At 42.7% G+C, this 25,617-nt stretch overlaps 1 protein-coding gene across 1 annotated transcript in view; it reads left to right on the plus strand.

Annotated features, from left to right (window-relative positions):
- Nucleotides 1-25,617, plus strand: part of UNC80 (unc-80 subunit of NALCN channel complex) — a 2,521,865-nt gene that overhangs the window by 765,620 nt on the left and 1,730,628 nt on the right. The window contains exon 19 of the mRNA XM_086955549.1: nucleotides 17,196-17,404. Coding sequence (XP_086811675.1) covers nucleotides 17,196-17,404 — 209 coding nt within the window. The remainder of the gene's footprint in view (nucleotides 1-17,195; nucleotides 17,405-25,617) is intronic.

The following is a 25,617-nucleotide window of genomic DNA, read 5'->3' on the forward strand; positions in this document are numbered from 1 at the left end:
TAGGAAGAGGAAGATCTGCTTCTTCTCCACCTTCATCAGTGAGGGAGCGCAGCACCGCCGACCGTTCTTTGGCAAATGTGACCAGATCTGAGCAGTAAAACACATAAGATGATGGACGGAATGTTGTACATTGGCAAAACATTCACCCCCAGTCACAGATCTGGGTTTAATCCATTGTTATTTTGCTCACCACACCACCCCAGTTCAGACATGGCCATATGCAAATCAGTCTTGATCCTGTGCCTCATGGGAACAGTCCAGCCCGAACTGCCAAGCCAAGTCTTCCCTGGACCGGAATCAAGCACCCCAGGACCGGTTTCTGGCTGGTGTCACTGGGGTGCGCAGAGGAATGTGGTTACTCGCTGGTGACGTGCCTAATATGTTTGTGTTGGTTAAAAATGCAAATAAAAAAATATATATATTTTTTTTAAGTCTGCACTTAATTCACATTCTCAGATGAGGGCTATTATCTGTGCTGCTTGGGCTGACAATTGTGATATTTGTCTTATCTCCACTACTGTTTGCAGTGTGGTTATATCATAAGTTGCTCTAGTTTCTCCTGTTAGTGGTTTAAAACATGATCCAGCCACCAATAGATCTCCATCCCTTTCAATAAAGACTTTGTCTGGCATATCAATTCTGCCTTTAGTTTGTTGTTCTGTTACTAAAATATAGTCATGCAATCCGGTCATTTGATCATCCACAAGCAAGGCATCAATGTATCTGGGTTCAAAAAAGTACAGGGATGTAAAGAAATATTGTCAGCCAACATTAGAATCCGTTCATACTTGTCAATCTGGTATTGGTCTGGTGTTGTGTGTGGGTTTTGTTGAACAGTATATCCACAGAACAGGGAGCATACACATTCAATGTATATCCTATAACCAAACTCTCACTTTTCTCTACCACGACTGCTGCTGCTTCCCTTAGACATTTGAGAAGTGCTCTGGCTACAGGGTCTAATATTGCTGACAGATATTCATAGGATCTCATAAGACCCCATGTTTGTCTGAGTACTGCAAAGGTACCTCCTTCTCACTCATGTGTAAAGAGATGAAAATCTGGAATCCGTAATGCTGGAGACTCACAGAGATCCTCCTTAATAGTTTGGAAACCTTTGTTGTGTATCTGCATCCAGGAAACAGGATTGGTGACATCCTTGCATCTCAGGTCTTGTAAATGTTTGGAAATCAAGGAAAAATTCAAAATCCATTGCCTGCAATATCCTGCCATTGCTAAGAATGATCGAACTTCATGTTGTGAGACGTTCGGGTGATATTCTCTTCTCTCCTTTAGAAATCAGATGGCCAAAATAAGACACCTGCTTTCTACACAACTACAGTTTCTCTGGGGATGCTTTGTGACCATGGAATGCTAAGAAATTTAGCAGATTTAAAGTGGTCCACATGCACTTGACAGCTGCTATGAGAAGATCTACATATTGAATCAATGCCACCCCAGGCTCGAGGACATGTTGGTCAAGGCTCGCCATTAATATTTATTAATAGATTGAGTGGATTTGGGATACACCTGAGGAGTTTTTGTCCACAAAAAACTACGCCCATAAAGATGATGGAAAATAAATATCGACTATCGGGGTGCAGGGTAACAGAGAGGAATGCGGGCCAGGTCAATTGAGAGATCGCTTTTGGGTGTATAGGCCCCGCTGACTCGGCATGGTGGATACTGGGTCCGATATAAGAAACGGATTGGATATTTGAAATTGATAATCATATCAGCATATCTCACTTGGAGCGTATGGATTGTTGTTTGAGGATGTCAAGTTTATCGCAAGATTTAGAAGCACAACATCAATACCTATTATTAAGAGGGAATTATCACCTCATAGCACCATACTATTGACTTGCTTCAAAAGATTTAAGAATGCCCTGAAGAAGTTCTGTTTGCAGAACAAAACGTGTCAGCTGTGGCTTAAATATAAAGAAATATAAAAGCACTTAAGAAAGAATCACATTCATCTCCTCTATATGGACTCAATGTGAAATGATCTGACTGTGTATATCTGGAAGGTGGTGCAGTTTCAATATAAGAGAACACATAACAGAGAGGAATGCATTTGTCAGATCTATGACTGAAAAATAAGTGGCTGCAAGGGGTATAGCAGTAATAATGGTAGTGGGTTTTGACACCTCAGGAAATCTGAGCTGTACTATAGTGTTAATCTCACGCAAATCTTGCACCAACCACCATCAGGTTTTGAGGGGTCTTTACTTAGTTTGCATACAGGGAGAATCAAGGAATTACAGACATACCAGTTAAATTTCTACCAGGACTCCTTCCTTGAGCAAAGCTGATATTATTTCCTACAATCCCATCTCTCCTTCCCACAGAGTATGATACTGTGGAACTTGAGGCAGTACAACATTTTTCTTGAAAATAACATGTATAAGCTTACCATTCAGTTTTGTTCCCATATTCGATTTGTTTAGAGCCCAAACATCAATTGTAACATTTGTACGAAAAAGCAGCAGCGGACCTTAAAAAATGCCGCACCTAAACTCCAGTGCCAATGAGTCTATGATCAAGTCAGTTTGATATATTGTGCTGCCAACCCCGACACCAGCTGCTGTTTGGCGTCGCTGTGCTCTCCAGATCAGTTAAACAGTTTTTAGATACTCCTGGGGGCGCACCAAAATGAGAGTCCAAGAAGAGTAAGTAGAGAAATGTTCTTTATTAATCTTTGTTCAGCAAAAAAAGGGCACATCAATAAAATATGTAGTGAGATCATCCAACGCGTTTCACTCCCTACCAAGGAGTTTCTTCAGGGCGCTGCGAATATTTTCGGTAAGTTGTCCTTTGTAGGATCCCTCTGTGACCACACTGGTATTTTCTCGGTCGTTATTCCAGCCTATTTCTTTAAAAAACTTTTGGAATATCTCTCTTCCCTTATCTTTTCTTGTTGTGGTGGACTTTGTAGGTCGTGTCCAAAAAAGTAGTTCTGGTACTTCAAAAAGCTACCCGTCCCTGGTTGTATTTGTTCTAGGTGGGTAAAGTGCTGTAATGACCGTCGTCAGTTTCGGCGTCTCGGCATGGCTGGTTCCAGGCATTTTGGACAAGACCTACAAAGTCCACCACAACAAGAAAATTATTGATGTGCCTTTTTTTGCTGAACAAAGATTAATAAAGAACATTTCTCTACTTACTCTTCTTGGACTCTCATTTTGGTGCGCCCCCATGAGAATCAATTGTAACATTGTTTCACACAATAACATGTAAACAATCCAGAACATCAGGTTGAACATCAGTATGATGTACACACATCTCAGATATGACTGGATATCCATCACTGTATTCAAAGAAAACCCCATCCAGTGTACATTCTATGACATGTTTTCAATAAATCCAGACCCAACAACTTAAAGGCACTTTTGTCAGAAACCACAAAAGAATGTTTGTCTGTAATTGGACCTTTGGTAAATGTTACAGACTAGCTGAGAGGACTTGAAATTGTAACTTGTGAAATCCCCACAAAGGTGTTCATCATTCCCAAGAGGGGTAAGTGGGGAGCAGCGTTAGCTGATACTGTGAACCTCTTCTTGAACAAAGGGACTTATCTGGTCAACTGACAATGCAAGCGCCACTACTCCTATTTCCCTTCCAGGGTACTCCTATTCTTCATATTAATCCTTACCATAAGTGTATTGGGCTATCATTTGGTGAGGGGTCTACTGTTGTCACCAATCAAAATAAGTCCTGATTATTGGACCCGATGGAGAACCTGGACAGGAAACGGGGAAGGAATTGGGTTCACATTGTGTTGGGATGTACTTGGTGGATTGAGAATTGCTTAGGTTATTGGGCATTCTTTCTTCCATAAGCGCCACAAATGCAGCATCCATGATCCAGTTGGGGTGATCCCCCTCTAACCTGACCCCGTCCCCCAAAATCTTCCCCTCTCTGGTTTCTTATATTTCCCCAGAATCCCCTGCCCTGTCCCCTATTGTGGTTACTAAACTGCTATAAGTGCTGATTCATCAACTTAGTTTTGATGTCCTAGTGGTCTCCCTGTTGTTGATGAAAATCAGAGCAATATTGGGTATTAGCTAGTATTTTGTCGACTGGTTCCACTGTCCAGCAGGGATTAACAGTCTGTAAATGTTTCCTAATCGGGGGTAACAAACCCTAAACTAAGGCATTTTCAAGAGTGGTGCCGAACCCTGGGTCATCAACATCCATCACACTATGGGGTTTGAAACCATTTCGCAATCGCTCATAATATACATGTATTGTTGCCTCCTTTCCTGGTACTATGTGAGATAGTTTGGACCAATCCGTTCTTTTCATTGGAACCATCTCAAGAGGCAGGTGCAATACCTTTCCTGAGAGCTCTAAAACCTCTCCCTCCCATCATCCTTTCGTTTAGGTTCCACTTTCAGCCTCTGCAGTGTATTGTCTGCCTTTACCCTTGCCCATAGGTCAGATGGAACAATAATAGAAAACACGGTATCTAGAGCCTTCCAAGTAAGATTTGGGAAAATCTTTAGTGAAAATCTATAAATCCATTGTTAACCATGGAGTATAGACACATTGAAGTTCCTTAGGACCTTTTCATGGGACTACTCTCATGGGGTGCATATGGCTCACAGAGGAATTCCTTTCTGGATCCCTGTGTTCTGATGGAAAGGTAGCTGTCATTTTGTGGGAGTGAAGGCAAGAGTGGTTGGATGCCTCAGACCCACTGGCCGCTTTCTTTAGCTTTGTCTATCATTGTCTGACTGTGACATCTGGTCTGTCAACCGTCTTTAAGTTCTGTAATGAGTTTAATATATGGTGTTGCCACTGCTAAAGACCATTACATTTTTTCTGTGGGTTTGCACATTGCTACTATTTCATCCAACCAGAGCTCGACCTCAGAAGATGGTATCAACGTGGGCTAGTCTTGTGCCATGTCCTCCAATTTAAGACCGCACTCATATGCTATTTTATTCAGCAGTCACACTACCCTCATTTGTTGTACATCAGTATATCTGCCCCTTTAAAATGTTTTAATTGCCCTTTGACTAGTTGATTATATTAGTCAAGGAAAATGGTATCTGGCATTCCTCCGTCTCTTTATCTATCATGCCACTTCCATCTCTCTTCTGAACACTTACTATGCTTGGAGTGTAAGGGGGTGGTTTCCTTTCTAAAATCCTTTCAATAACGTCGTCCATCTCCTCTTCAACCAGCCACAAAAGCCCTACTCTCTTTTAAAGCATCCTCACGCCAATATTACATACTTTTCTGCCCGATCTTGGCTTGCCTCAATTCCTATAACCCTCGTTTCACTGTATTGCATACTATTCCTTTCACATGTTTCACACACTTTAATTGTCTGACATTCGTCTCCCATTTATTCAAACAATCGAAGTATGCCAATCTAACCTTCTTTTCTGGTCTCTTTTCACCATACAGTGTCTTACATATTGTAATTTCGCTAAATCAAAAGTTCCCCAGAAGTAAATTTGTAAATAAATATTGTCCTTAGTATATTCATGACATTGATTCAAAAACAAACCTGTTGACATAGAAACCTTTGTCAATATTTTATGAGCTGGAGACTTTTAGTAAACGTTTGACCCATTATTAAAGATATCTTTAGGCACTCCAAAAATCCTGACAACTCCCGGGAACTTCAAATGCTCTGCTGTGGAGGCCCCAATCTCAAGAACTGAGGAAGAAGCAACTTCCCATGGGAAAACCGATCTCCTTTGTTCCCTTTATCGGTGTCTCTTTTTCTTCTCTAAACCCTTACCCAAGCACTGACTTCTCAATAGTTCTTTAGAATGAAGCATTAGTCACTCACTTTGTACGAGGGTCACAGCTGGTCCCATACAGATGCTGACTCAGGAAACCATTATTAAAACAAGCATTTGCAATGCAATAGGTCTCGCAATTGTGAGATTTTGAGCCGTTGGCATTGTAAATGATAATGCTTGTTATTTATGTGTTTAAACAAGAACAAATTAAAGGCATTGTCATTTATAATACCAATAGGTCCAAGTTAGGAAAATGCAAAACCTATTGCATTAAAAATGCTTGTTGTTTAGTTCCCCATGCTGCACTTTCCATACGGACGACAATACTAAGAGAGATTTGCGCAAATGTGACTTACATTTAGTTCGGTTCTCTTGGTCGAGCGAGTAGCGCACCATTTATACATAGTGCCAATATCGGCCCAGACCGCTCCTCATCCAACTTTCCCAAATAACAGACACCACACCATGATTTGTTGGAGAAAGTTGTTGCAGCTTTGTTAGCATGTACATTATGCCAACATGTTGGGTTATCTTACGGGCGATCCAAGAGCAGGTCGCCTCTCGCGACCAGGCCACCTGATGAGCCATAACCCCCGTGGTGTTAACCGCGGAGGCATTGTCAATTTTGGGGGAGGGTCTAACCCCTCCCCCGGCGGACCTCCAGTCCACCCCTTACTCACGCCCCTCCCCCTCCGGGGGCGGAGCCTTACAGGCAACCCCCGGTTGCTCAGGTCCACAACTGCCCAAAGGACTAACGGGGCGCCGTCACTCCTCCAGGATCCCACCGTGGATCTCCCTGGGGATAATTTGCTCTCGCACCCTTCCGGTGCTCCTGTAGAGGGTACTCTTCTGTACCTTCCTGCATTGGATCGCCCTGTAACTCCGCATGCAACACAAAGAAAGTAATATTAGTAGCAAAACCCCCCCACTTACTGCCTGAAAGCAGGGTAAGCGGTTGGGAGGGCAAACAGCGCACGGGCAGTCACCCGATCGGGGTCCGGAGAGGGGGAGGGCAGGCGAGGGTCAGCTGGACACGCAGTCCAGGAACAAAGAGGGAGCTTGACCCTCGCCCCCCTGGTCATATACCCCCTCGGACCCCTCCCCTTTTACAAACAGGAAATGACCTCACTGGGGACCATTCGGTCCCCCCAACACTAGACCGCTCCTTTGGGTCTGTGCCATCCTGTGGCACTAAGTGTGGCCGCCCTCTTAGATGGCCACCTTGGAGGCCCGGGGCAGCCAGGCATAGTGCCAATATCGGCCCATACCCCAGACCGCTTCTCATCCAACTTTCCCAAATAACAGACACCACACCATGATTTGTTGGAGAAAGTTGTTGCAGCTTTATTAGCATGTACATTATGCCAACATGTTGGGTTATCTTACGGGCGATCCAAGAGCAGGCCGCCACTCGCGACCAGCCCACCTGATGAGCCATAACCCCCGTGGTGTTAACCGCGGGGGCGTTGTCAATTTTGGGGGAGGGTCTAACCCCTCCCCCCGGCGGACCTCCAGTCCACCCCTTACTCGAACCCCTCCCCCTCAGGGGGGCAGAGCGTTGCAGGCAACCCCCGGTTGTTCAGGTCCACAACCGCCCGAAGGACTAACGGGGCGCCGTCACTCCTCCTGGATCCCACCGTGGATCTCCCTGGGGATAATTTGCTCTCGCACCCTTCCGGTGCTCCTGTAGAGGGTACCCTTCTGTACCTTCCTGCATTGGATCGCCCTGTAACTCCGCCATGGCTCTGGGTGTGGCCGCTGCCGCCGCAGAGCCTCCCCACATCCTAGCTTCTCTTTAGTTACAACCCGCTGCTACCAGTGCTTCCGCTATATCAAGCAGAAAGATCACCATCTCTACTTCGGATAAATGAACACCGTCTTCATTAAAGCACCCAGTCCATTTAGTATGTAGCATCCCATGTCTTATGAAACCAAATCCTCTTTGCTTCAAGCTACTCCAATGTATGTCGGGCGACACTATCCACCATATCCTCGTCGCCCATAGACCTAGTGACCTACAGCCTGTGCCTTCCCAGGCCTCCCCCGGCTCAAGCAAGGACATGACCTTTCATCCTCTGGTCAGCAGTGCCTTCCAGTAACCAAACTCCCTTATCCGTTCTGCCGCTAACAGTAATGTCCCTGAACTTCTCAACCAACTGCAAACTGTGCTCTGGAGATGTCCTTCTTAGTGCTCCATCCCCCCCAGTCCTTTCCTACTCTGGACAGCTGTGCTGATCAGCGACCAAAGGCCCCTATCCGGTCAGCCGCTCTACTGCCTGTGAAATTGTGTTCCCTGTCTGGTTTCTGGCCTCTCAACCCTTACTTAGACATACCGGGGGTTATACCCCACCTATAAAGGGCCAGCCAGCCGGTTCACTCCCACAAAGCCGACCCTACTGTTAGCTGACCTCTCCTCGTAATGCTTTGCCTAACTTAAGCGACGGGTAACATTCAATCCATTTTGATCAGGGTAAAAGGAGTAAACCTATGAGTAAAGTCCCTGAACCTCTCATCTATGCCTGCAAGCTGCATTCTGGGGTTGTCTGAAATGGAACCCTGTCCCCTCCATTTCTGCCCTTAAAGGCAAATTCCCCCACTCCTGAAAAGAACTCACTCACACCCCTTGTTCCAGAAAGGCAGATATTATGTTTAGCCCATAATCTTGCATATATTCCTAACATTAATAAGGGTTCTGCAGAAAATTAGCATGCTTGACTGCTGAGTGTGCATTGCACCTACGCGGCTATGAATTTCTTCCACTCTGTTTCCGGCTGCCAAGCTGCTGACCTTGCCCGCCCTATCCCTGGGGGAACCTAACAGAGCCACACCGTTACCCCTATGCGCAGGAGCTGCTGCTAATGATGGTTCCCTACCGAACCAGTGAAATAGATGCTGTACTATACCTTTACTCATGGTGCAGCGCCCATTGACCCATACAGAACTTGACAAGCCCAGGAGCAAACTTGATCTGGTTATCCCAGGTCCCTGCTGCGCCCGCCTTACCCTAAAGAGCTCTCTAAATCCGGATCATTACCCAACAGAAATGACCCATCCGAATATAACTCGCAGTGTGGCAGAAGAAGCCCCCATAAGGCTAAAAGGATGCCCTGGGCCAAAGGCCATTGTCCACCATCATCTGGACTTTGGGCGGGCCCTAGTTGCGCTAACCCAAAGACCTGTGGCCCCCCCTAAGGCTTACCAAACCAGTCTTCTGTCCATCTACCCTTGTGGATCCCTATGCGCTGAGGCCAGTAGGTTCATAAGGTAATTGAGCACAACTGGGGCTGACTTGTATGGATGTCCTAGTAATTTGCGCAACCCCTGCACTTAACACTGCTTCTACTCTCCCCTACCAGAAGTCAGAACTTTGTTGTCAGCTTGCCCCCCCAAGAGCACTTAAACAGGAACAGCATTCAAGTTCCGAGCCTGGCGCACGCCTTGGCCATTCCTGCTACCTGTCCTTCTCAAGGTGGTGCCTGTGTATTTGATCCGATTGTCATGAATTAGAAAAATGTTACACTCCAATCCTGGACGTTCTGACCCAGGCCCCCACACACTGGCCCCAGTGTGTTCTTCCCCTGTATCAGCTCAAAGTCCTGGCATGCCAGCCAGCTATGCGTGGTCTGACCATTCTAGCGCAAAACCTGTGCGTTTCTGGAAGAAAGAACAAATCCATGAAAACAGCCCCCAACCAGCGACGACCAGTAAGTCATTGCTCACTCGATCGCCAGGATCAGCGCCCCTTAGTTGCGCACCCGTTGCTGGACTAACGAACACATATCCTTATTGCATAAGGGATGCATGATATGCCCAAATCAACCAGTTGATTAAATGAAAACACATTTCCAATTATTTATCGCTGGAAATGCATGATTTGCCCTTGCTCTGCCACTGCATCCAGAGAGAACACCCCAAATTTTGCACAGTAAAACAACAAATTGACCAGACTCAACAGTAAGAGAGAACATCCAAATACTGCACAGGGGCTACCTAATCTGTCCCGGCTCCCAGTTAACTACCAATGTATTACTTTCATGAGTGAAACCAGCGCGCAGCTCACATCACGGATAATAATGCCAACTGGGGAGAACATGGGAATCCCAGACCCTAGCACACTGCCCCCAGTTTGCTATGATCCTTATACTTGTTGATAATTCTGGTGGCCCCCCCCATGTGGGTAGGGCGGTTCTCCAGCGCGGTTCCTGCATTTGAGACAGAAAACATTCATTAAAGCTCCCTCCCCCCCCCCCCCAATGCCTACATAACGTTTGTTCTTACGTTTGACTGCCTGCCATGATTGTACTAATTTACCTCATTTGTACTACATATGCTTTAGTAACTTGCACACATGACCCATTTTCCCCCTATAATGCCCAGTTTAAACCTCTTGTCATTTATAATACCAATAGGTCCAAGTTAGAAAAATGCTAGACCTATTGCATTGAAAATGCTTGTTGTTTAGTTCCCCATGCTGCACTTTCACTACGGACGACAATACTTAGAGAGATTTGCGCAAATGTGACTTACATTTAGTTGGGTTCTCTTGGTCGAGCGAGTAGCGCACCATTTATACAGATTAACTGGAGAATCAAAGAAAAAAAAATCAAATGCGAAGCAAGCAGGTTGCTATACTGTTCTGTAGGCTTAAAATTCAGTACTTTTCACTGCTCAGAATTCAAATAAAGTTCATAAATGAATTCAAAGGTTTCCTCAAATCCTCATTATCGCAGCAACATGCTAGCCCCTTTTCGCATTATTGTAAAGTGCTGTGTTTTTTTTTTGTAATAACGGGAGATGTACAAAAAGCGATGCAGAGAATAAACAACCAAACCAATCAGAGCAATGGCGATAACAAATAGGCACGGACAGCGAAGCCACGTTAATCGGACAGCCATAGCCCTGTTGCACTCTAAACTCCCGCAGAACCAAAACCCAAACGAGTTAGTCAACCTGGAAGGTCCTGGCTGGGAGAATGATCTTGTCTCTGGAAAAACGAAACCCGAGGCTTTCTAGACAGGATGGCGAAGATTCCCCACGGATTGCATTTAGGCTCCTCTCTCTCGGCACTAGATGCCATGTCTCACTTACTCTGATAGCCTCCCTCCAAGCTCAGTTGGAAGCTTTGAGGCAACGACGGACAGAGCGGGGCCTCATATTATCCAGAGCCAGGTTCCAGGAGAGGTGAGGTTTGCTCCCTGTACAACAAAGATAAATTCGACACTGGTTGATCAGAGGTTTGAAAGATACGACACAGTTTTATTCTTTAATTAATTGAGTTCCTTCTCACCGTTTTTGATATGCAGTAGCAAACGTTAAGGACTGTGGCCCTGAAGAAAGCCGCGGGATTTGGTTCCCCTTAGGCTGAAACATGTTGGCCGAATAAATGCAGTTATTTGTTTAGACTGCATCTTTGCACTGTTCTTGTTTTTATTAAGGGAGTGATCAAGTTTATTAAAGTTTTTGTATTGATCTACTATCCTGTTTTTAACTTTACTACACTTCATTCATTTTTGCACTGCACTAGATTCCATCACGATCCTTTTTCTCAAATGGTCTTCACTACATCTTGGAGATAAGACCCAGACAAACTTAGGTTATGGATCAGTCCCAATGATCATGGGACATACCATTCCTATCTGGATGGCCAAATGAGAATATATGATCTACATTTGACGTTGATGGACAGCCTATTCTTCTCTGTATGGGTCTAGTCTAGACTTGTAGTGAATCCCTGTATACAGGTCATGGTTGTGAGCACCCCGTAAACTTTTTTGTTACATAGTTTCGGCAAACATCCATTGACTGAGTTAGCGGTGTCTTTCTTAGTCAGTTTGTCGTCTGGAGCATATTAGGTCCAGCTTTAGACCCCCAGTGTGTGTTTTTTGTTTCTTTCACTTACTCTGATATCAGCATGAGGACTTTAAAATATCGCAAGGTCTTTTTGCGCAAGCAACCCATGTTTAATTTACATCGTAAAGTAAAATAAGTAGCTGAATTAATTAAGAACGTAAATCAAATATGTGCATTGAATATGAATTTGTTAATGTTACGCTTAATGGAATAAATGTCAGTACTGCCAGAATGATATGTGTATATTAGATAACATCAAAATGCAAAACTATTTTTTTCAATTGTAAATGCTCACTAAATGTCTAAAACTTAGATGCTGAGTTACTACAACAATTTTACTTCGAATTCAAGGTTTGAGCCCCAGTTTTAAGATGCCGCCGAGTTTGTTAAAAAAAACAAGCTAATTTTGGCAGTGACATGGCAGCTAGTTTACTTATTAAAAAAAAGGTTACTTCGTAACTATTTTACCACACAACCTGTGCCCTGGAAGACGGGCATACTGGCCAGATATAATCATGCATCGCTCCATATAGGCTCTGAAAAGTGAGCTGACCAGACCCGCAGACATCATGTCAAAGGAATCCTGAAGCGCAAGATCAAAAGGAGATAGATAAACATGAGCAGCCCATTCAGTAGTCTGTCTGATTGCGGCAACCTTCATATGTCTCGTTCCACCATGGCGGCCACGTTTACTCAAATGACTGCAAAGCGGCACGCAGTTTCCTTTCCATTTCTAAAGACCTTCACCCAACCAAAACCATGTGCGGCTTCATCCTGTATTGTTGGCAATAAAGATTTCAGACTTCACTACCTAGCAACATTTCCACATGGTGTAAGATCAGCAAATAATCATAAATACTAAGGAACAAGCATCATGTAAACAGAAAACGGATCAAAAGCACAAGATGACTCAGCGTGTATGTGCAAGTAATGTGGACAGCGTACCATTAAGCGGGCACCATGGGGAATAACAAGCAGGAAATAAACCAAGTAGTCCCTAAGGGAATAACTAACCAGAAACAGCGTAAGTAAGCTGTAGTTGGCCGGTTCGCTTGTTAAACCGGAAATGATGTATCAGGACAAGTAACCAATTAGGAGCCAGGAAAGGAGAATAGTGGAGGAGTGAACCAATCCCAAGCAGCAGGCGGGGTTACACTCAGTACAGTGTTTACTCCAGGTCTTGCGACAACCCATGCGCTGTCTAGGCTCGACCTGAAAATGGGGTATCCCAGTATCTCACAGAACCTAGGGACTTATAACAGTATTAGACTGTTAACCTTTATCATTCTGCTCGGATCGTGCCAAGGGGAAGGGCTGATTATTTCTCTCTCCACCATCACTAAAGAAATTACTTGGTTTTTGGAGCTCATGAAGAACTACTTGACTTCTGTGTCTAACCTTAGCATGCACAAAAGATTGAGACGCATGGTTTTCTTCTTGAATTGAAGAAGATTACACACAATTAAGGTCCACAATGAGGACCTCTCAGTATACATAATCCTGGATATTTTGATCCCTTCTGATCTGCACCAAGTGAGAGGCATTCATTTTATAGCAGGCTGTTCTGAAATTCCTTAGTCCTGAAGAAGACCAAGTGTTATGTGTTGTATGTTCACACTCTTCATTAGGGGACAATAGGAATAGGTGTTCCACCCTAGTGTCTTACATACGTATATCCAAGGAATATTGACATATGTTTGAACGTATACACCAAGGATATACAGATGCCCAATTGAGTTACCTTTTCAGTTTGTTGATAATGTCAAGTGTCTTATCTTTTGGATTGTGTTCTATGTAATGTCCCCTGTATATGGCACTTTTGTTTGTAACCGTGTATGTTGTGTAACAGTCTTGTGTCTTCAACATATAAGTTTATGTATTGTTTTGCACGTCATATGAATGCTAATATACTGTGCACAGTTTAAATACTTAGTGTAAGTCTCATCCTCATTATTGTGTCTCTGGGTATCATTGTTGATTTTGAACCATTGATTGGTTTTCCTAGGTGACCAGGATAAATCTAAACTCTTTAAATACTGATAGACTCAGGACTCAGGACTGAGGATAGACTCAGCTGCACACTTTGGACTTGTAGGGGTCCACATTGGCCTGCTCACAGCAGCGCTTCGAACTGACAGGAGGGGCCCCTGTTCATCACCGTACGGGTCACCAATTATTAAAGCTTAATTTAAAGATCTTCAAATAAAGGAGGAGTCAGTCATTGGAAATTCTCCTTATCGTTTATTAGCTATTGCAACAGAGCATCTGTGCACAAATATGTCAAAGCGTCTTTTCTAACTCACAAACTACTCAGATTACATACAAAAGCCAAGTAATTGCAATTACATTGAAGGATGCATAACATTTGGAAACCAGACCTCAACGGGCAAAGTGCTAGATAGTTTACAGGACTAGGACAGATATAACCACTGTCTTGAACATGCTGATTTATTCTTTTTTCTTTTCTGAGAACACAGCACTAGATTGGTTTTCAATAACTAGGTATTCTGAAAATAAAACATATCCCCTGTTTCCGAGACTCTATACTCATGTAAATATGTACTAAACATGCAATTTCAAAAAGTGGTCTCTAGCAGTATGGAACAAATAGATGGGTGAGATTTAACACCTGCGTTTGTGGGCACGTATGAGTCATTTCTGAAGAACTTAGCAGCATGCAAAAATGGTACACAGACAAAATATCGATTTTTAAATATCGATATACAAAAATATCGAAGTTTAAATATCGATGGGACAAAATATCGAAGGTAAGTAATATCGACAGTCTAAATGTCGATATTGGTATGATATCAGTAATATCGAAGTTGTAAATATCGATGTCAATAATATCGAAATTAATAACTTTGATGTTACTAATATCAATTTTTAAATAAATTTAGTGTATATTATATTGTATTTATTATGTTTTATTATTTATTTTTAATGTAATTTAATTAAATATTGTCTTTTACTACTGTAGCGGGTTGTGGGTTTATAGGGGAATAGGGTGGGAAGTAATTTAATTATGTTAAATTAATTATTATTTAGTAGGAATTATTTATTTATTAATTGAGAAATAATTTTTAATTATTTTTAATTAACCCCTTAAGTGCTGCTGACGGCCAATGGTCGTCAGCAGCGCTACCTCCCCAGTGCTGTGCACGACCATTGAACGTCCATTCAGCACTAGTTCTAATGGACAGCGCAGCACTGGGGAGAAATGTTTACACGCAGCTAAGGTGTTAATTGATTAATTGATAAATATGTTCTGTAGCGGGTTATGGGTTTATAGGGGAATAGGGTGGGAAGTAATTTAATAATAATTAATTAATTGATATATGTTTGTACATATTTTAATTATTAATTAATTGGTAATTAATCTCTATTAATTAGTTAATTATTTAATATAATTTTTTACATATTTATAATTATTAATTAGTTGGTAATTAATTAATATTAGTTATTTAATTACATTAATTATAGTAATTTTTTTATATATAATTTATTGTTATTCTTAATTAATTAATTAGGAAAAATAATATTAATTATTAAATTAAATTAATTACAGCAAATGTGCTAATATATTTACTTTATTGTTATTGTTAATTAATAATTAATTGGTAATTAAATAATATTAATTAATTTTGGGTAAAGGGGTATTTTTAGGGTTCAGGGTCAGTTTTCAGTTCATGGGTAAAGGGGTATTTTTAGGGTTCAGGGTCAGTTTTCAGTTTTTGGGTAAAGGGGTATTTTTAGGGTTCAGGGTCAGTTTTCAGTTTTTGGGTAAAGGGGTATTTTTAGGGTTCTGGGTCAGTTTTCAGTTTTTGGGTAAAGGGGTATTTTTAGGGTTCAGGGTCAGTTTTCAGTTCATGGGTAAAGGGGTATTTTTAGGGTTCAGGGTCAGTTTTCAGTTTTTGGGTAAAGGGGTATTTTTAGGGTTCTGGGTCAGTTTTCAGTTTTTGGGTAAAGGGGTATTTTTAGAGTTCTGGGTCAGTTTTCAGTTTTTGGGTAAAGGGGTATTTTTAGGGTTCAGGGTCAGTTTTCAGTTCATGGGTAAAGGGGTATTTTTAGGGTTCAGGGTCAGTTTTCAGTTTTTGGGTAAAGGGGTATTTTTGATGGTTCTGGGTCAGTTTTCAGTTTTTGGGTAAAGGGGTATTTTTAGGGTTCTGGGTCAGTTTTCAGTTTTTGGGTAAAGGGGTATTTTTAGGGTTCAGGGTCAGTTTTCAGTTTTTGGGTAAAGGGGTATTTTTAGGGTTCTGGGTCAGTTTTGTGTTTTTGGGGTACAGGGATATTTTTAGGGTTCAGGGTCAGTTTTGGGTTTTTGGGTTACAGGCGTACAGGGTAAAAACAAAAAAATATTACATTAAATCAAATAAATTAGATGAAAAAAAATAAAATTACTTTAAATTATTAAGTGTTTTATTTATTTTAAATGTATATGTATTAGTTTTAATTTTGTTTTAATATTTTTATTTAATAGTTGTAAAATTATATGTATTTTAAAATTATTTTTACATTATTATTAATACATTTAAAAAAACGATATTTTTGATTCCGATTTTTGTACTACGATATTATTTTTTCGATATTTTTGAACTTACCTTAAGGAAGATAGGATTCCGATATTTTTGCTGTCGATATTTTTGCATGTCGATATTCTGTCTGTCGATATTATGTCAGACATTCTGCAAAAATACTATCGGAAACCCATGTCCTCTACATTCAACAGAATACCACAATTGTTCGATCAGGTCTAAGTGTTTAAACAAAATGGATGACATTGAAATACAAAATGAAATCTAAATAGACAAAAGAAAAACAAAAATAAAGGTATTCTTTCTCACAAAACCAAGTCAAAACAAGCCAAGAATTGCCAAAAAGCTGGCAGCCAACGTCAGAACAATTGACTTTGTCAATGCTTTTTTAGCGTATAGTTACATCTTAATGAGAAAATGAAAAATTCCTGATGGTCTTCCAATCTGAAAGAAAGGAGAAGCAGGCTGACTTTCCTGGGCTCGGAGGTATAGATCCAAGAAGGTAGGTAAATGATTTAGTGAAGCTAACTGTGATTCAGAGGAATCTATTCAGGGATGTGCAGGAGATCCAGCTGTTCAGTTGCCCGTTGAGGTTGAGACCATTGTTCTCAGAGAGAGATAGAGCATGGGATAATGCATTCTATCAGAAAATAATTTTGTAAGTTTAGTCCTGCAGTCAGATTTTGATGACAGGTCTGTTTTTACAATTTCAAAAATGTACTTGATATCTTTATTGCTGCTCTTATTTGCTCCTGTGCGGAAAATCTTGGCATAGAATGGGATTATCTTTGTAGGGCCACTGACCTATTATGATGTTGCTCATTAATGCAGCCCTCACAAAATCCTCTGTGCCAAGCCTGATTACTTGAAGCTAATCTTCAGATGTTATCTGAAAGCTTGTTGGTTTGTTACAGGGAAATCCTATCCATAAAATGTCCCAGTGTTACTCCAGATACTGCTACCAACCAAAGTCATTATTTAAATAGTGTAATTTCCAATTTAAAACCAGAGAGTCATTGGTGAATATAACCACTGGCTATCTTTTTTTCAGTGAGGAACAGATGCAAGGGGCAGGCCTGGGGCGCAAAGATTTCTGGCGCAAGATGTTTAAGTCTCAAAGTGCGGCTAGTGATACAAGTAGCCAGTCGGAGCAAGACACATCAGAGTGCACTACTGCCCACTCTGGGACAACCACCGAAAGAAGGTCCCGTTCCCGCTCCAGAAGGATTTCCCTTCGTAAGAAACTCAAACTCCCATTGGGTGAGTAATCTTTATTCAATATTGTATCATTTCTCTTCATGTTAGCTGAATTAAATGATTGTGTATACTCTTGTGTTAATCAACCGGGAATACAGATATGCCCTTTTGAGTGAGTCTACAGATGACACTTAAAGATTATATTGTTATTGCTCACCTATACAGTTATTTAGAATGGGTCTTGCGGATAATACAAGGTGCCTGAGATGTTCCGCTCCTGTGGCTACCTTGCTTCATCTTGCCTGGGAATGACCCTCAGTTACATCCTTTTGGTCAGACATCTACAACTCTATTGCAATGATCGCTGGACATTACCTTCTGAGATCTCGACTAATGGCACTCAATGGATATGTAAAAGACATTCCACCCACGACTCGACGCCTGACGGCTGTCTTGGCTAAGCTCAGAGTGGCCTCATATTGGGATAGACACCAAGCCACCCGGCTGATGTGCTGTTTTTATTATTTAGCATACTGTCCGGAACAATTTGAACATTATTGGGAGATTCTGCCGGAGGGCCTAATACCTAAGGACATTTGGACCCCATTTACAATGTATTTAGCAATTTAGTACTGCAGCGAGAGGAAGTCACTGGTAATTTCATTTTCCCTGTCATGTTGGAAATGGCTTATCTTGTGCTCGCGGTGTAAGCTTGTCCTCTTCTCCTCTTTTGTATTGTTGTAAAATCTGAATAAATAAAAATAATTTAAAAAGTTAAAATAGTAATTCTATCAAGAGAGTTCTCTCCAATTTTCCTCAACCTGAGTGATTGAGTTGAAGGGTTACAGAAAACATTGTTGGTGTTGAATAAACCATGCTAGAAAGTGAGTGCTGTGTGGTGGGTTGGGTTTTAATTTTTGTATTTTCTAACATCAAACACAGAAAAGGAGCAGTTGTGACCTATTTAATATCTCAGACCGCTCAACAAGTACATGAGTGAGAAAGAAATTGTGACATTGGCACAGATTGCTGAAGCTGAGCAAGAGTGTGCTTTCAAGGGATCTTTTGATCTTCAGTATGCTCATTTTCAGACCAGTATTCTTTCCACACGATGTTAGTACCTGTGGTTGGTTTTGCCATTCATCAACCATCCACATCAGTGCGTCCTTAGACAGCTCCTTTCATACATAGTGACACCCATCTTGAACTTCAAAAAGGGAATACATACCTTTAACATGACAATTTGTAATAAAGGCACCTAAGGAAAGGGTTACTTTGTTCCAACAAAAACAGGTACCCTCTTCATATGTTATGTTTCTCTGTGACCCACACGGAGTTACATCTGATACCGTTGTGAAGAACTGCATTTGGATGGTGAAAAATATCAACCTCAAGAGTGAGTTCAATACATAAAATCAATGGGAACCATTTGTTAGCCAGGGATGAATTTCTAAGCGATAGTCTTTCCTCATAACAGTGCCAATCAGCGTGTCTCAGAACTGTCAAGAGTACACAAAAACACGTTACTGGATTTGTGGATTCAAATTGTGTTACAAAGATTTGTATTTGTTTGGCTGGCTCACTTTAAAAATTGTGGACTATATGGCACACAAAAAAACATCTATGTATAAATCTGCTAGAGCGCTTAGCAATCATACTGGCATGTATATTGTTCCTTCCACATGCACAGGGATACAGCATGTTATTGTTGATTGAAATTACTAGAACTATGAATTGGTTCCTATTGGTAGATTGAGGATTATACTAAAATGCTTCCAGGCCTAAGGTGGGTAGCTGCAATATCACATAGCATAACCATGGTGTAGTGGAAGCATTGTCTGGTCTTACGATCTCTAGTAGTTCCTTTCTACACGGCTCCATCTTGGACGTTGACCACAATCTCAGCCACACTAGAGGTTTAAAGTAAGCTAAATGTTCTATTCTCTTGCCAATATAAAAAAATAAAGGCAGAATTAGGGCGCTTTGGAGCATTTAATTAAAGATCTAACCAAGTAATTCTCAGAGTCAAATCATTATTGTTCTGGATTCCCCATATTTCTGTTCCATATAGTGCTGCGAATTGGACGTTTGACCTATACACTTTAAGGCCAGGAGACACTAATCCAGTTAGTGTTAATCTATGCATTTTTAGTTCCACTGCAAGCCTGTGGTGCACTACAAGTTTTCTCTTCTGTATGTAGGGACTCCCAGATAGTGTATCAGATACTTTTATGCCCAAATAATCAAAGTTGTCAACTTACCCCAAGAATGTGTCCACTATCTTCAATCCACTCCTTATATGACATATGCTGGTTGAAGATCATATATTTGGTTTTTGAAGTGTTAATTTCCAAACCCCGCAAATTAAAAAAATCTAAGAACCTATTAAGTAGATTTTGAAAGCCTATTGCCTTTTTAGGTTTTAGCACAGTATCATCAATGAATAAAAACACTGTAAGTTATGAAACTATCTAGTTTATGGGAATCGTTAACACAATCATTTAAATGACGAATTACAGTGTTAATATACAATGAGAACAAAGTGATAGCTAACACACAGCCTTGACATTCACCTCTATGAATGCCTATTTGGCAGTCAGTTCTCTATGCATGCCCCGGTGTACTCGTGCATAGCCATGCACGATAAGTGTTATTAAAATTATAAGGAAATGGGACGGGACACCCATTGAAATTCCAAGAGATGTCCAAGAGAGGAACGCTGTGCGCTAATGCAGTGATTACAGCCCACAAGGGATCAGGGGGTGGCTTCTTTTCTAGTGCTTAGCAGAACTTAATGCACAGGACAACTTAAGTTGGTCAGCTTATGCACAATCTTCCCTTTTTGTGTTCTGACATACCCCACAAAGAGTTAAACATCCACCCGGAACCCTTTTGTGTGATCAATGTAGAATGACAATGCTTTTTTTTGGTCCAGATGGTGGAGTTCTCCTCTTTGGAGGGATGAGGTGGAGCAAAAAAAGGTAGGCAGGGTAATGCTCTGGCCTACACGGAAGGGAGTAACAACCTTCAAAAAGAAGGAGACACTCACTGACTCTAAAGGCTGATGTAATGGCCACACAAAAAGAAGCTTTAATGGTCAGCAGCCTAAAGCACAATTGTGCAAAGGTTTGAATCGAACACACATCCGGAAAGTGTGAACAAGGTTGAGGTCCCCCTGATGCATGATATATTGCATGGGGGAAACATGCTGCAGACCTTTAAGGAACCATGCTACAACAGGGGATTTGAAAAGAGAAGGTTGGTCCAGCAACTGCAGAAATGGAGAGATTGTATTAAGATATCCTTGACATTGCCAATAGCAGAGCCCTTCTGGCCCAAGATTGGGCAAACAAAAGAACCGCGGATAAAGGTTCAGAAAGGCGTTCAATGTTGTGGGAAGCACACCATAACACAAAATGTTCCCAACTGCATGTGTATACCTACTTAGTGGAGGGATGCCTTGCTGCCAGAATAACTTCACAGACAATGCCTAATTAATCATTTTTCTGCTGCATGTCTTGCTACCCTTTTTGCTTTGGCTATTCCATCAATGTCTCTACGGCATTTCTCTTTCCCATAGACAATTCAACTCAAATAAAGCCAGATGGCCAGCAGACAACAATGAAAAAGAATTGAAATAGCTAAAAGAGAGCTGCTTTCTGACTTCAAACACAGATTTAACCACTGATTCCACATCTTTTGAAGATTTCCAAGACATTATATGGCAGGCGGTGTGAGTTAGACGCCGTCAGCTCCTTTTAATTTGCAATAATTTCGTTTTTTAACATAGTATACTGTATTTTGAGATCACAGCTTGCTCCTTACCTCATTGCCTGTAAATCTCCCGCAGCCCCGGTCCGACATGGTTTGTGCCGTTTGTTCGGAGGGCTGGAACAGGAAACTCCTTTTACCCTTCCGGTGGATGTCGGGGTTAGCGCTGCAGTCTCTGGTGGCCGCTAAACTACTTAGGGCACAGAGCTAGCGCGTGGGCAGTGGACGTGGCAGGCGGTGTGAGTTGGACGCCGTCAGCTCCTTTTAATTTGCAATAATTTCGTTTTTTAACATTGTATACTGTGTTTTTAGATCACAGCTTGCTCCTTACCTCATTGCCTGTAAATCTCCCGCAGCCCCGGTCCGACGCGGCTTGTGCCATTTGTTCGGAGGGCTGGCACGGAAAACTCCTTCTACACTTCGGGCGGATGTCGGGGTTAGCGCTGCAGTCTCTGGTGGCTGCTAGACTACTTAAGTCACAGAACAAGTGCACGCGCAGCGGAAGTGAGCAGCGGGTGCGCCGGAGGCCCGCCAAAGGCAAGCCCACCTGCACCAGTCCGCGCCCAACCGGGCCCAGGGGCCATAAGTCCCCCCAATTTATCGCAAAATGGACTGCCTACTCCTCATCCCAATTCAACTCTCTAAGGCCTCATGGGAACCAAGGTTGTAACATACTATATCTGGATAGTCCTTGTCCCAGTTTTTGCCCCAATTGTAAAAAAATTTGGGATTCTCTTCAAATGTGCCGCTGATATCTTCCTGTAACAAAACCCACCCTGAATTTCTCAATTCTCAGCCTTAATTGCCGCTCCCTTCCAAAACACAAAAGGGATATTTTTGATCTCCTGACAATCGAACTACCTGACGCTCTGTTTCTCACAGAGGCATGGCTTCATGATAGCTCGGGCCCTGACATTGCTGAGGCTCTACCCTCCACTTATTCTATTGTCAGAGCTGATAGACCGAAAAAAAATTGGTGGAGGCATTGCAATAGTTTTTAAAAACACTCTTCAATGCAAGTTTGATCTGCTACACTCACCTAACTGTGAGGCTGCTTTGTTCAAACTTTCTTTACACTTGAATTTCTCCCTCACTGGATTAGTCTATCGGCCACCGGGGCCTTCGCACTCGTGGGCTCTACAATTTCCAAATCTCGTGGCCCAGTTACTCATTAACTCATCTAATTTCTCTATCTTGGGAGATCTAAATTTACATCTCAAAGACACTCAGAACTTGGCTAGCAGCAACCTTATAGCTGACTTAGCTTCCATTAATATCTTGCTCTGCAATTCAGGACCCACGCATAGAGCCGGCCATTTACTTGACCCTATCTTTTCTAACCTTCCCCATATTCACTGCTCTCCTGTACTCCCCCTACACTGGTTTGACCACTTTCTTTCTAGTTTTAGTATTACTTCCCCTGCAGCCCTAAGAACCCCCAGCGCAATCTAGAACATTTACAAAAGAGACTGGAAAACGTTAGACGTGAACACCTTCAAGCATGTCTTGGATGCTCTTCTTCCCCCAGATTTCACCAAAACTGAAGATGTAAAAAACGCATCCAGAATGATTGACGTCTGGCTTACAGATGCTATTAATGTCTGTCTCCCCCTGTCTAAAAAAAAAATGAATGACCATAAAATTCCAGCTCCCTGGTTTAATGAATCGTCCAAGTCCAAGTGTAAGAGATTGGAACGAAGTTGGAGAAATTATTACTCCCTTGAGTCAGGAATTACCCACAAAAAAGAATTACAATTATATCATAAGGCATGCGCCACTGCCTGGGCCAGCCATGTCGCCAAAACTATTTCCGAGGCCTCAAATAAATCTAAAACGCTTTTTGCACTGGTTAAAGAGCTTGGGGGCTCCGAAACCTCAGCAAAACCACCCCCCCTGAGCAGCAACCAATGTGAAGAACGTGCCCTATTCTTCACGCAAAAAATAGAAACCATCTATCAGGACATAGCCAAACAGCATTGCAACAGACCTCAGCTTTTACAATCTCCCACACTGAACATCACGAATTGCTTCACATTTCCTAAACTGTCTCACAATCAAGAATCCCTGAATGCATGGCCTTGTCTAAGCCAGGAGACCCTAACCAAGATTTTAGGCAATTTAAAATCAGGTTCCCCTAATGATCCACTTCCCATTTCAATACTTAAACAACTGGACATCACCCAACTTGCTATGATCTGTAAAAACCTTAATCTCTCCTTACGTGACTCCATTGTCCCGGCCAGTTGGAAACATGCTATGGTTTCACCTCTATTGAAAAAACCCACAGCCAACCCTAATATCCCTTCCAATTTCCGCCCCATCTCTCTTTTGCAAGTCTTCTCCAAGATTCTTGAAAGGCACATTCACTCCCATGTAGCCCAGTATGTTGAGGCCAATTTCATACTTCACCCTTCACAACCTGGTTTCCGTCCCGGTTTCTCCACTGAGACAACTCTGCTGGGAGTCACGGAGAACGTACGCCAGCTCTTAGACAGGGGAGACACAGTGGCACTGATTTTACTCGATCTCAGTGCTGAATTTGATACCATCTCTCACACCATACTCATAGAGACACTAACCTCTATGGATATAGGCGGATCTGCTAGGAGCTGGCTGGCTTCATTCCTCACTCACCGTACATTTCAAATTTTCTCCAACACAGCAACCTCCAAAACTCATGCTTCTCCTTATGGTGTACCCCAGGGCTCTGTACTCAGCCCCCTTCTCTTTAATCTATATGTCAAACCATTAGCCCAAATAGCGGAACAAGAAGGTCTTATTCTTTTCACCTATACCGACGACTCCCAGATCGCATTCTCCCTCTCTAACCCTGACCAAGGCCCTACATCCCTCCTGCAGTCAGGTCTGAGAAAAATTGCCGACTGGATGAACCGTAATTTACTGAAACTGAACGGAAGTAAAACTGAAGTTTTAATTCGGTGTCAAAAACACAATCTTTTTTCGGAGTTTCAAACATTGGGGTTCTGAGATGGGCACCCTCCCTCGTCCTTCTGACTTTGTCCGCAACCTAGGTTTTATCATTGACAATACTTTGACTATGCAACATCAGGTAAACAAGGTTTCCTCCACATGCTTTACAATACTGCAATGGCTTAAGAAAATTATCTGGATGTTGCCCAGCGACACCCAAAAATCTGTGGTCCATGCCTTAATTACTTCGCTGCTGGACTATGGAAATGTTCTTTAGCTTGGGGCTAACAAGACTGTGACAAGACGTCTACAGTTAGTCCAAAATGCCGCTGCTAGACTGTTGTGTAAAATCCCCAGATCCAGTCACATTTCAGGACCCCTCCGTGATCTACATTGGCTCAGGGTGGAGAGTCGTATCAAATTCAAAACCCTGAGCTACATGTTCAAGATCAAATCAGGCACAGCTCACTGTTACCTTCAATCCCTTGTCCATACCTACACGCCCTCACGAGACCTGCGATCCTCTTCTCTAGGCTACTTTTTTGTGCCCAGAATCAGACTTGCTAGAATGGGAGGCAAGTCTTTTGCGTACTTAGGCCCCACCCTTTAGAACTCCCTGCCCCCGAGCATACGGACTGAAACCAACTACTTCCGTTTTCGGAAAGCCGTTAAGACCTGGCTTTTTGAACAATAATCCTCCAGCTAACGGCTGTATTGGTAATTTTCGAGCACTCTGCCTGTCTAGCGCCGGGAAACCCTTCTTGGGTAGCTGTCACGCTCAATAAATGTAATTAATAAATAAATAAGTTATACTGGATCCCGAGGGGGGCATGGCTAAGATGACGACCGGGTAAGACATGCTTTTCTCTTCTCCCCGCTCCCGTCCTCCAGCCGCAACACCAGCTGACATCCAGAGCGCCCAAAATGCCCTATAATTATATGGGGCAACAGAGCAACAGCCAGGGACAAAACAGAGCGAAATTTGAGCATGACTGCCACCTGGAATGGCAGTAAGCCAGCAAAGACGACAAGCCCAGTGAAGCATAATGGCAGCCTAAGGCAGTATGCCAACGTCCCAGATTGAGACAAGACACCGGGATGAGCACAGACAGCACCACCTGCAACTGCAGGTGAGATGAACAGGGAACAGACGCGTGACCCAGGTGGAACGCAACTAGACCCCAATAGTGGGAGGAGGTGAGCGGAGAGAGGACACCGAAGCAGGCCAGAGTTCTGGGCTGTATCCCAGAGCAGCATCAGACACCGCAGAGCATGTGGAGCGAGAGTGAACACCCACACTTGGGGAGAGTGCATCGGAGTCCCTGCACGAACAACCAGGTGACGTAACCAGAGACTCTGAGACCCTAAAGCCTCCCTACGTACCGCGGACCAGAAGTAGGGTCCCAACGCAAGGAGAGCCTAAATGCCTATAGCCCACTGGGAGTAGCCAACAAACGAGGGCTGGGGGCACTAGAGCAGGCATCTGCCCTCCAGTCCAACAGGGACTCCCAAAGAGGCTGCCAGCGGACCCGTCCAGAGTGAAGCGGAGCCGGCCGCAGAGGTGAGCACCACAC

Source organism: Lissotriton vulgaris, chromosome 2_1 (genome assembly GCF_964263255.1).
Source record: "Lissotriton vulgaris chromosome 2_1, aLisVul1.2, whole genome shotgun sequence".
NCBI classification, from domain to species: Eukaryota; Metazoa; Chordata; class Amphibia; order Caudata; family Salamandridae; genus Lissotriton; species Lissotriton vulgaris.